A 13,458-nucleotide genomic window follows, 5' to 3' on the forward strand; every position below is an offset into this window, starting at 1 on the left:
AGTTACTAATATCCTCAGGAAATTAGGACAAGATAAAGTCACTTAAACTCATTCGGCTCAATAAAAGAACACATAAAGGAAAGTTATTCTATGTAGTCCCCTTCTCACCAGCAAAAGCACCATTTTTTTCCCATCTGTGAAATAGTATAAACTTCAAAGTAAAATGTAATCTACAGGCAAGAAGGCACTGCAGGTGGAGCAAAAATATTTCTGGTGATCAAACGAGGGACATTTCTTTCGGAAAGCAATGCTGCGTTTACTTAATGCAACACAAATGTTCACAGCCCTGGACACAATGCTATTTATGACGATTTTAAGGAAATGATAGCTATCCACTAACAAGGTATCCCAAAAGGGCTTACAAAAATGGACACAGGGAGTAAATCACAGTGCTACATCATTTATCTCTTCTCCAAGTATATCATAAACTCAGGCGCCCACCCCCCCCCCATTAGTCAGCCCTAGTGTGCACACACACACATGGACTGGGACACCGTCCATGGCGGCTGTCTTGTCTGCAGCAGCCACTGGTATGCTTCCTATACTCCTAGGACTTGCTTCTTCAGGGAAGCGGAGAACCGCTCTTAGAGGACTATCATGTCACCTGCTTAGTCTCTCAGTACTATCCCCTTATATCTTAAGAACAGCATCTGAAGAGCTCTTCTCCTCCAGCATTTCCAGGGTTTTCTTTGTGCCATGTTAAGGTCATGCCTGCCCACCGCCCATTAGGCTTTAACCTTGAAAGTGGCAGGATTACACCTATTTTGCTCACCAAGACATGTCAGTGCTAAGTCTTAAATATGGCAGAAATCAGTAAATATCTGTTGAATAGAGGCATCTGTTTAATATAAATTTATGCAAATACAAAAAACTAAATATAATTTTAATTAAAATTGCATTAATATAAACACAACAAATTGTTCTTAAAGATTGTACATCTCGCAAATATTCTATGCTAAAGATACTGCTTATATGAAATGAAACCATATAAAAACTATTGCTTCCAATGTATTAGTTTGCAAGGAGACCAGGTTGAAATATTTTTCAGTATTTTAAAATGTTTTCTAAAACTGTAAGTTTAAGGTAATTTTTTAAAAGATGAATTTTAATAAGATAATAGTCATTTTTAATTACAAAATACTAACAAATTTAATATATGGTATTTTCATTCAAATCATATAATGTTGACACAATCAGAATAATATGTACTATTTTAGAACATTTATGATATAAAAAAGAATAAGACTGAGAAAGCTGAGTTTTTCAAGTATCTTAAATTATGGATCACCAAGAGTGACATCCAATGAGGTACAAAGGTTAAGATATGACAAAACAGCCAGCCTTTGAGGCGCACATCTGTAAATCCCACAGCAGGAAGAGGTCAACCTGAGTTATTACACAATGAGTTTAATACTAGCCTGGACTTACTTGGGAAAACTCAGTATATTTTAAAAAAGAAAAAAAGTTCGTGACTAAAAAGGCTATGCATTACATCACTTTCCCAAGCAACAATGAGAACACACCCACTCATCACTAACAAAGATTTTGTATTTCAATTTTTAAATAATGTTTTGATAAGCTAAAAACTCTTGTGGCTTTATTTGAGGAATAATGTTAGGCTTTGTATCTTCATAATTCTGCTATGCCACGCCTTGTTCTCTTTGCGTCTTTTTCATATTAACTTGTATGAGTTTTTAAAAGTGTTTACCCACCTTTAACCTTTTAATGAACATAAACTTTATCTGTAGAACCATTAAGAGGAATAGTGGGGGGAAGGTCACTCAAGACAAGACAAACTCAATGACCAGAATACAGTTTGTGGTTTCTAGTGTAACTTAGTTACATTCAGCATGCTCATTTTTTAGAGTAATCACCTGGAAAGACAGGCAACAGCAGGCAGCGAACGTAAGCTAACGAAGCCTTCACTGAGTGGACTCCCACTACTATTAATGGTAATCACAGCCGCCGACGTGTACTGAGCCACCTCACCCAGACGGTGCAATACGCACATGACAGGGACTATTTCATTCAACAGCACTGCTGAAACATCAGTTCATGTGTTATTCGGGGATTTACTTCTGCAGTAGTTTGCTGTTTTCTTAACTTGTATTAAAGAACTTTTCACTGCTGTAACATCTACAAGGGAAATTATGAAATTTACTTTCTGTTAATGGTCCAGCACTCAAGATTTGAATCCATTAAAGAATGGTGTGTACCATTCCACTGCTTATTATGGTCAGTTTTCAAAGATAGCTAGAAATATACAAGTGGCTTGATATAAATAATAACAGAACAAACAGAATTGAGGAGCCAAGGCTGGGGCTGGGTGACACATGTCTGTAATCTCAGAACTCACTTGGGAGGCTGAGGTAAGAGGTTAGAGTCTAGAGAATTCAGCTCAAGGCCAGGCTGGCTGCATGAGACTCTTCCAGAAGTCTCCAATGAGTTGCAAGGGAAGGGAAATGTGGAGTAAACAGGCTTCTAAATTCAGTCCTATCTACTCTGCTGCACTCCAGGAACAGTTACTGCAATCCTGAAAGTCACACTTTGTGCCAGGCATTATTGCTTCTTAATCTAAAATCAGAAATGTCCTGAAGTCCAAAATTTTGGATTAGGGATGTTCAAACAGTAAAGTTTGCACAAACTTCCAAAATTCTAGAAACTGAAATATGAAATCAATGTAACATTTTCAACCTATATGCAGTTTCGAAAAGAAACAAACAAAAAGGGGTTCTGTTTTCTCTCTTTTTCTATTTATTTATTTATTTATTTATTTATTTATTTATTTATTTTCCCTGAAATAGGTAGTCCTGGAAATTAGTAGAAGAACAGGCTGTCCTAGACCTCAGAGATGGGCTACCGCTGCCACCAAGTGTTGGGATTAAAGGCACGCACGGCCACGCCTCTCTGGTGGGTTTGTTCTTCTGAGACAGTATCACCATGTATGTGACCTCAAATTCACATTCCTCCTGCCTCAGTCTACAGTGACAGAACTACAAGTGTGCACCACCACAGCCAGCTCAGTCTGGATATGGAGAAAGCAGATCCAGAGGAAAAGAAACGCATGTAAGCAATTAAGCACATGGAAATGTATGTTAGTAAGCAGGACAAAGTGTATGGCAGCTGCCATACAAGAGACTTGGCTTAAAGACAGAGTAGAGAAGGTCGCTCAACACAGCAGCAGTGAAAGCGCACAAGCACAGAAGACCATCCTTAGCACCAGAAGTCCAGAGTTCAATGCCTCTCAGTGTAGCGGGAATAAAGGTAAACAGCAGGGAGTAAAACAGGGCAGTCAAGCAAAAGCCAGCTCCAGAGTCTTACACACTGCACTTAAGGAACACTGCACTTTATCCTGTCCGATCAGCTCTGAAATGTTTTCGGGTAGGAACGGTCACTTGGATTCTCCAACCTGACTGCAAGTACTGTAACAAATTGTGGACAGGGAGACCCTTTCTTTCCACCCTTCTAGATACTGCTTCAGTTCAGCACACACACTCAGAGGTACCAGGAATAGCTGCAGGTGAAGCATCTGAGGTGTTAATTCCATTATTCCCCAAATCTTTGCTGCAATCCCTGACTCTCAAAAAACAGTGGCCACTTCTTGATGTTAAAGTATTACTTTCAGTGTTGTCTTCTAATATCAAATTAACTAATTCTCCTTATTAAATGTGGAAATATCTAGTGCACTTCTGACCTCAGTAACTGTTAAAAACAAAAGAGAGAGAAGGAACTGAGAGAATAAGGAAATCCTTACAAGAGACAAGAGAATGTTATCAAGGTAGCAAAAGCAGCAGGGATGGAGAATACTTAGCTGGTCGAACTGGCACAGCTGCCCTAACAGGCAGCTGGCAGGGACGCAGAAGAGGCACAGCTGCTGTGAACAGTAACTTAGTAGGTTCTCAAAAGTTAAACCTGGCCAATCTCAAGGAAACTGAAAGAAATGGTCACACAAAAATTTGAACATAAATATACAACAGAACTATTATTCAAAGTAACTGTAAAGGAGAACCCAAATGTCTACCAATTGATGAACGAACAAAATACAGAGTATCTACAAGAGAGTACTACCCTGCCGAAAAAAGGAATGAAATGCTAATACTGTAACAAGGACAAACCCTGGAAACATGTATGTAAAAATCAGACACAAGGCCATGCAGCGGTGGCACACACCTCTTATCCCAGTACTCTGGAGGCAGAGGCAGGTGAATCTCTGTGAGTTCAAGGCAGGTGGTCTATGAAGCAAGTTCCAGGATGGCCAGGGCTACACAGAGAAATCCTGTGTCCAGAAGAAAGAAAAAATCAGACCCAAAAAGTGACACTGTATGATGTATGAGTGCATTTATATGACCTATCAAGAATATGCTCATGCAAACAGTAAGAAGTCGTGGCTTCCAGGGGCTGGGAGGAGAAGGGCTGGGGAATGAAGTCTAATGGGTATGGGGCTCCTTTCCGGTGATGAAAATATTCTGGACCTACAGAGCAGTGATGGAGATAACCCTGAGAAAGGATTAGCCATCACTGAATGCATACTTTAAAAGGTTATTTTGTTCTACACAGTTTTCAGATGAATGTTTTAAAAACAGAGGCAAAATGTAGATGAATGTAATTTTAATTATTGATGTTTACAGGTTGCCCTACAAGGACCTAAAGACATGCTTTAGTGATACATACATACATACATACATACATACATACATAATGAGTCCAGAAAAAAAGAGACAGTTTATTTATTCAGTCCCTCATAAAAAAAAAAAAAAAGAAAAGAAAGAAAAACTGGTCGATCTTATTTATTATATATTTATATCATATATATTTATTTACTTATTTATCATATATTCATACATAACATATATAATAAATATTTATTTGCTTATTTATCTATTATATATAAACATATTATATGTTATATATAAATATAATATATAAATAAATATATTATTTTAGGTCTCAGTGTTTAGGACAGAAATTGAAGTCAGAGAGAGGCCTGGAGTCTTTATGGACATCTACATAACCTTCCTTTCTTATGGTACAGACATGGCAAACTATTTCATCTCCCATCTACCCTAAGCCATTGTTCTTTCAGTGATAAAAATGGATATAACCATATTGAGGACAAATATCCAGTTGCGTATTAAAAACAACAAAAATCCCCTCATAAAATGAAAAGTGCTATAAAAGTTCATTATAATTCTTTTACATAGTACATCAAGTATGCTACTACTGACCACAAAGTGCGACCCAGGTCCCTGGGTACTAGCAACTGTCCAGAAGCACACCTTGTCCTTATACAGTCACCAGACATCTGTACTCAAAATGGTCTTTGCAGTTCTAGACACAATGTCAAAACACAACATGTATGGACACGTCTCTGGAAAGAAGAGCTAAAACTGACAGTTCAGCATTTCTACTTTGATTGGGGAACAAGGATATTAAAGACTTTGTTCTCATGACAAAATGTGAGATTATTAAATTCCCTTTTTTATAAGAATACAAAAACTTATTTTTCAAATTCTGAGTTCCTCGAATTAGGTAACACTTTACATTAGAGAAACTAAGAATACTCCTAAGTCATAAAACCACCATCAGCTCAAAAGTCTGAATAAATGCAAAGAAACAGAATTTTGAAAACAAGGACACTAAAAGGCATGTTTCTGTAACCTCCTGAAGTTACAGGGTATCCTCCCAATTACTGTGTGTGTCAAAATAAGATTATGGGGCTGAATGAGCATGGAGCCAGTCTTAATAATTACAGATGCCAATGTTATTCTCAGGTTTTATAGAAGTCTCTACTTGACCTTGATGTCAATTTCCTTAAACCAAAAGTAAATCTATACTGTTAAACTCATTTTAACTTTAAAAAGAGGGCTACCTAACTGAAACAACTTTTCTAAAAGTGATCTAAACTGATCACTTTTCTAAAACTTACATGTTCTTTCTCTAAAATCAGTATTTCAGTAAAATCAGTATTTCTGTCTCCTCAGCCCCAAGAGTATATGCTTAGGTTTGTGTGTATTCACTTTTAAAAACTGAAAGAGCACAAAGGATAGAGGAGTAATTGCGTCTGGTTTTAGATAAACAGTGCTCAGCACAATGCGCACGGACCGGCCTAGGCACTGGACGATAGTCAGTGTTAGTACTCACAACCGTACTTAATCGTTTCCAACACTTTGAAAATATAACTTGTATGGAAATGCTGTAATTTTATGCACTAATTTTCTACTTGGCAGAAATGTAGATATTTTTACGTTTTATTTTTTTAATTTTATGTGGATGTGCCTAAGTGTATGTAAATAAAAGGCCAGAAGAAGGCATCAGATGCCAGAGAGCTCCAGTAGCCAGCAGGCGTGAGCTGCGCAGTAAGAGTGCTGGGCACCAAACCTAGGTCCACTGAGCCATCTCTAGCCTCTGTTTTAAACATCTTCACCACCACAGTAAGCGTTATTGTTTAAAACATGTATTTTAAACATTTAGCATTTAAACCCACAGGAAAATGTCTGAGATGGTAAATTACCTGATTAAAGGAATGCAGTTTATACTTCAGTGTGTGATGCCAAGCAGACTCTCTGAGCACCAGAGTCTGCTGGAATAATACCCACTAGAGTGAGCACTGTGCAGATCGTTCCATATTCTTCCTAGCAATTATGCTGATCCTTCCTAATATTAAAGTATGTTACATTTTTCAAAAAGTATTTTTGTGTGTGTGTGTCTGAGTGTTGTTGCTTGAGTTTTGTTTTGTTTTGCCAATTTGACACAAGTGAGGGGCCACTGAGAAAAGGAACCTCAATAAGAAAATGCCTCCATCTGGCTGGCCTGTAGGCAAGTCTGTGAGACATTTTCTTGGTTAATGATTGATGTGAGAACGGTCAGCTCACTCTGAGTGGTGATCCCATGGGCAGGCAGTCCTGAACAGATAAGCAGCTGAGCAAGCCACGGAGAGCAAGCTAGTAAGCAGCATTCCTCTACGACCCCTGCTTTAGTCCCTGCCTTGAGGTTCTCGCCCTGACTTCCCTTCCTGATGGCCAATACATTTTTCTTTTTTTAAATTCATGTCTAAATAAATGCATATTAAATAAATATTCAATACTCAATACACTGCCTGAATTTGTGGTTGTTCTAATATTGAACTATTCCACAACTAATGTACAAAATGAAAACCTTCACAATTTGTCATTTTGAACAAGCCCTTCCTAGAATCCTTTATTGACACACAATGCTTCAAAGTCCATAAAGTGGCCCCACAGCACAAGCAAGCAAATTCAGTCCTTTCATCCAACAAGCTAAGCCAACCAGTGTTCACAAAGGAAATGTATCTTGTGCTCTTCCACACAGCCTCTATTCCGCTCTTAAAAACATTCACCTGCTTAGTCAGGCCTAAGAAGACACAGTAATCTTTCTATCAGTATTAGCAGAGTAAAACCTATTTAAAATGTAAAGCCATTAATTTCATAGAAGACTCCCAAGTAACGATGATAGATTTATAAACCGATATAATCACAGGTTGCATCTATAGGTTAAAATACAAAAACACAAACTTGAACTTTCATGGTTATTTAATATGAAAGCAAGAAAGTTACCAGTAGAGGGCACTCACAAAATGGAGAAGAGACCACATAGCTTTAAAGAAAACTGCAACAGTTTTTTCAAACAAAACTGCTTTTAAAATGAGATTATTTTCAAGTCAAAATGTTTCAATACAACTTTAGAGAAAGATAACATAATGCATAGTAACTTAACTTTTAAAAGGTGAAATTTAAATCTATGTTATACTTGAAAACCAAAAAAAAAAAAAAAAATACCACTAGGGCATGATTTTGATATTCTGAGCAATGTTTAAAGCTCTATGTAGCACATAAGGCTTTTAACTTAGAACTGCTGATATTCTGAGTAGTTCTTTTCTAGTTGAGTATTGTTTGGGGACTTCGTTGAGATTGTAATAACCAAGTCTTACTAACAAGTTAATTATTTCTTTGAAAAACTTCAGTGAACATCATGAAAGATAAAAATCTTTCAGAACAGAAGTCAAGGTGATTCTCCTGTACACTGTCTCCAATATTAACATGTTCTACGGTCACACTTGCGTAGTTTTCTATTATGTATCTACCATAAGCAGTCATTAGTAAATTCAAATTACAGTAGACTGTTGAATAGTTTAGAAGATTAAGTAATTTTTTAGTTTGAAAGACAGCTACTTTTTCACTTAGCATAGTAGAGATATCACTTGTTTTCATAAAGTTTAAATGCAGTCTTACTACTGATTAGCTAAATATCCTTAGGCAAGTTAGAATACCTCACAAGTTTTCAGATAAAAGAAGCAATGACTATTCTCTTTCACCTCCTCGTATAATTTTTCACAAATTCTAAATCACTAAAAAAAAAAAAAGTATCATTATTTAAATTTTTAAAAAAATTCCTGCCATTTTTTTAATGTAGAAACTAATCAAATTCCAAAGCTCAAGCACTCATACCAATGGGCTACATCCCGAACCCTTCTTTTCTTTTTCACTTTAAGACAGGGTCTCACCAAATTGCCCAGATTGTCCTTGAACCTGCTCTGTAACCCAGGCAAACCTTGAAGTAGAAATCCTTCTGCCTCAGAGTATAAAGTAACATTTGCCACCAGACCCAGATTCCTCATTCATTCTGATTTTCTCTCTGAACACATTTTTCATCAATTAAAACTTTTTGTATTATAGGAAGTTGGCATTTTTATCAGTCAAATCTCTTTCAGCTCTTCTGTCCTTCTTATAGGTGAACTACACAGAGAAAACATCATGTCAGTTTCCTCAGACTCACCACAGCTTGTGAGATAAGGAGTAATATCGGATACTTTTCTCCAGATGGCTAAATTACCTGGGGGAATGTCAGTTTCAAAGTTCACAGGTTATCAGTGCTCCCCAGAGTCAAGCCTTCTGGCTTGACAGAAATCATAATCAGGACTAGAAATGTAAACGTACAACCTTCTTTTACATAATGGAGTGTTAGGTGTATGGCACACTTCAGCAAGTTGGAGCTGAAGGTTTCTTAAGCTGTACTTTATCATGCCCCTACATTGCTGACCTCATGCTGTGTATATTCATACAGCTTTATGAACTGACAGGAGAAAGCACAATGGAATCCCTCAGATTTTCAAGGAAAATGGTGGTTACTTCTGCTGAAATCATCTTCCAAATCCCAGGTAAAGCTCCACACTTCACATGCATTCTATTAACTTCCTTGTACATTTAGCTTAAATGGTAGAACATGCCAAGTAACGCTGGCTTTAGAATACCAATCAGAACAGGTGAACTTTTTGATCTTCCTCAAAGTTCTGTCCAGCGCTGGACTGACAACTGTATGAGGAAGAGTGCACAGGCACTCTGCCTCACTGACGCAACCTATTCAACTTGGAAAGCAAGTAAAAGCCATTCATACGTCAAGGTCAAACCTTCTCAGCGGATGGGTGCACTACTAAAGTTATCTGACACTTTCTAGCAGTTACTTATTCAACCTTCAATGTTTTGAGTGACATAAACATTTTCCCAAGCTCACCAATGCCCTCAAAACCCATCACAGGGCGTTGCTGCTTCAAGACATAACAGAGACCCATAAAAGGCACTTCTGCCAAATTCTTCAGAGCTGACTTCTTCGGCTTGGTGGGTAGAGTACTGTCTAGCATACCAGAGGACCTGGGTTTGACTCCCCAGAATGGCCTCTGAGCACGCCATGGAGACCCGCCACGGCAGGGGGGAGCTGGGTGAGCAGGCCTTCATGCCAGGTCTCAGCTACCTACGGCCCACCTCAGGGTACATTAGAACAAAGAATAAAGGCTAGGGGTTAGGATGTCTTGACACTGCAGTAAAGATGCCTGAGAGATAATCTAACAATAAAGACTATTTCAAAGGCAAGGTAACATTTATTTCACGCTTCACTGATGTTAAATTTAATATATTTAGATTACAGTTACCTTGTGAAAAATGAGTTAACAGGCAGAGTTAAAGAACAGCCCCTCCTGCTGGTCTTGCAGGTTTAATAAACCCTTCTTTGGTCTGGAAAACTTGAACCTATTGCCAGCAATAGGACATACTCCCTGATTTTTCAAGATCTCTTCCAGGTTTTAATTCTATTATTTAGCAGTTGGCCTTTAGTTGGTTTTTATGAAATGAAAAACGTCTAAAAATAATCCTGAAGATCATACTGATCAAACTGTATTAAGCTTGAAAAAAAAATCAACCATCAAATACTTCTATTTTTCTAGTATAATCAAATTTTCTCCTTGTCACATCAAAATTCCAAGAAACCCATGAAAATAAAACACATCCAAAAGAATAACTTGTGCTGGGCATGGTGGTTCACATCTTTAATCTCAGCTTTTGGGCAGCAGAAGCAGGTGGATGGATCTCTGTGAATTCAAAGCTAACCTGGTCTACATTAGTGATACCCTGTCTCAAAAAAAAAGCAAACAAACACCATAAATATAAAACTTTCCAGGTGTAGATCAAGTGCAAAGCTATATTCTTTTTACTCTTACAAACCCATGAAATATACGTATGCAAATGCAAGGACACAGCTGGCACCCCGGACCTGATTCTCTGTGACATTCTTTCAAGAAGTGGGGTTCCTTGCATTTATGGTTACCTATCACTCAGTCCAAAGCCTTGACACTAAAGGACATCACATGTACTTGAAATAACTTTCAATATAAATGTCTAGTCGTATAAATATGGTCAGATATCGTTTCATACAAAGGATGGCTGTCCGCCCTTCACAAACCGCATGTGGAATACAAGACAGATTACCTCTATCGTCGGGTCATACTCGTCCACAAAGTGGTTCTGAATTAGCTGTATCGTCAAGGCACTCTTCCCCACGCCACCGGCTCCGACCACCACAAGCTTATACTCAGTCATTTTCAGCAGGCCTTATAAAGTAATAGAAACAAAACGATTAGAACATGTCTCATGCAAGATTACCACAGGTATTTTATCACTCATTTTTACATGTAAAACTCTGAGGTATCTGCAATTCAGTGACTGCAACTGGACTTCACTTACAACTCCCCTCGTCAACCTTTAATACAAGTACAGGCAACCACTTCCTTCACCTTGTTTCATCTAAACAGCCAGATTACTGTGTTGTAGCAGCTAATGGCTCTCAAAGGACTATATCAGTACAAGTACCCTGCACAGTACCCTACCCTGTGGGCACAGTGCATATGCCTGTTGGCAGCTACCCCAACCCCTACCCTCGCAGTATCCCTTGTTGACTCCATTTTAAAAGTTAGAAGTAGGCAGCCTAATAGTGTCTTTGTTGCAGCCAACAGCTACAGAAAACTGGTTTAAAGCTATTGTAGTTCTCCCATGATAGGAAAGAAAAAAAGGAGCCTAGTGTCACAATGAAGTGTCGTGGGTAAAGAAAGAATTAGACAGCGAAGCATATAAAGATAATATTTGATGACATTTTAATTTATAAAGTAACTGTGGGGAAAACAAAGGTAAAAAGAAGAGTTTTAAGGATTTGGGATTAATGATCAGATCAATTATAATATATAATCCTATGTGAGTAGTAAAAAACAATACCTCTGCACAAGAAAAGTAAAACTGAATAAAATTCAGAGATAAAGACTACTTGTGGCAAGGAAAAAAAAAAAAGGTGAAGGCCGTAAGGAGTTTCTCAGTAAGGCCTGGGACCTTTTCTCTGCTTATGGACACTGTTTCCCAATAGGCGCAACAAGCATGGCCAATACAATTGACAATCTCCACAGAGAAAATGCTGATATATTTTTTAGTCAGCTATTCCAAACATTCTGAAATAAAATGAGTATGCTTATTTTATCTCCTTTCCCTCATATAACACATTATTACTAATAAAGAGACATATGGATGCAAAAGAATGGCAATAAAGCCACAATTATTTATTACAGAATAAATAGTTCTAGGTCAATGTATGTGTATAGTGTAAATAAACACAAAACACAGTCTACTTATTGATGACCAAGGGTTATTCACACAGGCATCAAGAGGTAAAAAAGCAGTTTGTTTTGCCAACACAGCGTCCTCCTCCCCCTGTGCCTGAGACCCTAAGTAACAGCAGCACAGGTCAGAAGACCACAGTTGGCAGGCCTTCAGCCAGCCCCTCCATACCTGGCCCACCTGGCCTTCCTTGCTGCATGCTGTCTGGGCCATCTCGGGAGCCATTACTACCCTAACTTACCTGTTTGCCTTCAAGTTGTATGGACCATGGCAAACTTAGACCACGGGATAGATGAAAAGAATCACATGGAAATACGACCTTTGCCCTCACCCTCACACATAATTATGAGCAATTTAGGAATCCACAGTGTTCCTAAGACTTTGTGTGGTAAGAAAAAGAGGTGAAAACCATTTTTAAAGCAGTGGGGTTTTAGCCTTCCTATGCAGGCGGCTCGCTAGGCACTGTAATCACAATAAAGAGAATGCAGATGCGAGACGCAAATATGAAGGAATACAATTATCTCCTATGGAGAGAGAAACCGGTTGCTAGTGTGTAAAACAATGCCACTCTAATGCTTATTTTGCTTTAGAAAACTAGTTATTTTTCATTAAAAATGCATTCATATTGCCAACAGGCATTTTATTTCTAGTCCTAAGTGAACTGGAAAAAAAACTGTTCCTTCTAGTATAGTGAATACTGGTATGGCCCCCAAAGGATCTCTGAGACCCTCAATAATTGTTTTACAGGTGTAAAGGAGTCCTATAGACTACAGTGTTGGCTAACTGAAGGTCTAGTGTGGACAGATCTGAATCACACATGTGACTGGAGAAACATCTCCTGGTGCTTATTTACAAACTAGTGTTTGCTGAAAATAAAATTCTTCCGTCAGGTTTTTAAAAGCAAGTAATACTTAAGTCCACCAGAAAAAAAAGAAGTCTTACTCAAGGAAGACTATAAACTGGAAAGGGTCCCCTCACCCAGTTTCAAAAGGCAGTGAAGGGGTGTGACTGGGAGTACAGTCCAACAATTTGGCTTAAAAAAAAGATGTAATGATAAATTACTATCTGCCGTCTCTTAAAACCAAGGATGCCGGTGGACTCCTACGGTTTCAAATGAAATACTCTGCTACGGAGCAGATCTGACCTCTATTGTCTATCACACACGGGGTCCGCAATGTTGCGGAGCGACACCCGTCAGAGGATTACTATGAACAGACTTTTTCTTCCAGATTTCTTCTCCGATGACTTTTCCCCCCGACAACATGCCATCCTGGCGTTAATCCCCTGCCTCGGCGGTAATGGAGCTGTGACAAGGCTGGCCCGGGGCTCGGGCTGGCACTCAGGCCCGGGGGATTTCGGCGGCCCGGAAGGCTACAATGAACTCCGGGGTGTGCTTGGAGGGGAGGCGACACACGCGCGACCCAGGGAGGAGGGCAGCGGGCGGCCGGACTTGAAGGCCAGCGAGCCGGGCTGCCCGCGCTCCGCTCGGGGACAGCCCCCTGCCTCGGCT

The 13,458-nt window shown here is 38.8% G+C and overlaps 1 protein-coding gene across 2 annotated transcripts in view; it reads right to left on the reverse strand.

Moving 5' to 3' along the window:
* Kras (KRAS proto-oncogene, GTPase) overlaps positions 1 to 13,458 on the reverse strand; it is a 34,947-nt gene that overhangs the window by 20,745 nt on the left and 744 nt on the right. For both annotated transcript variants that reach the window (XM_021654106.2, XM_021654097.2), the window contains exon 2: positions 10,776 to 10,897. In XM_021654106.2, coding sequence (XP_021509781.1) covers positions 10,776 to 10,886 — 111 coding nt within the window. In that variant the 5' untranslated portion in view covers positions 10,887 to 10,897. The remainder of the gene's footprint in view (positions 1 to 10,775; positions 10,898 to 13,458) is intronic.

Source organism: Meriones unguiculatus, chromosome 5 (genome assembly GCF_030254825.1).
Source record: "Meriones unguiculatus strain TT.TT164.6M chromosome 5, Bangor_MerUng_6.1, whole genome shotgun sequence".
Lineage (NCBI taxonomy): Eukaryota > Metazoa > Chordata > Mammalia > Rodentia > Muridae > Meriones > Meriones unguiculatus.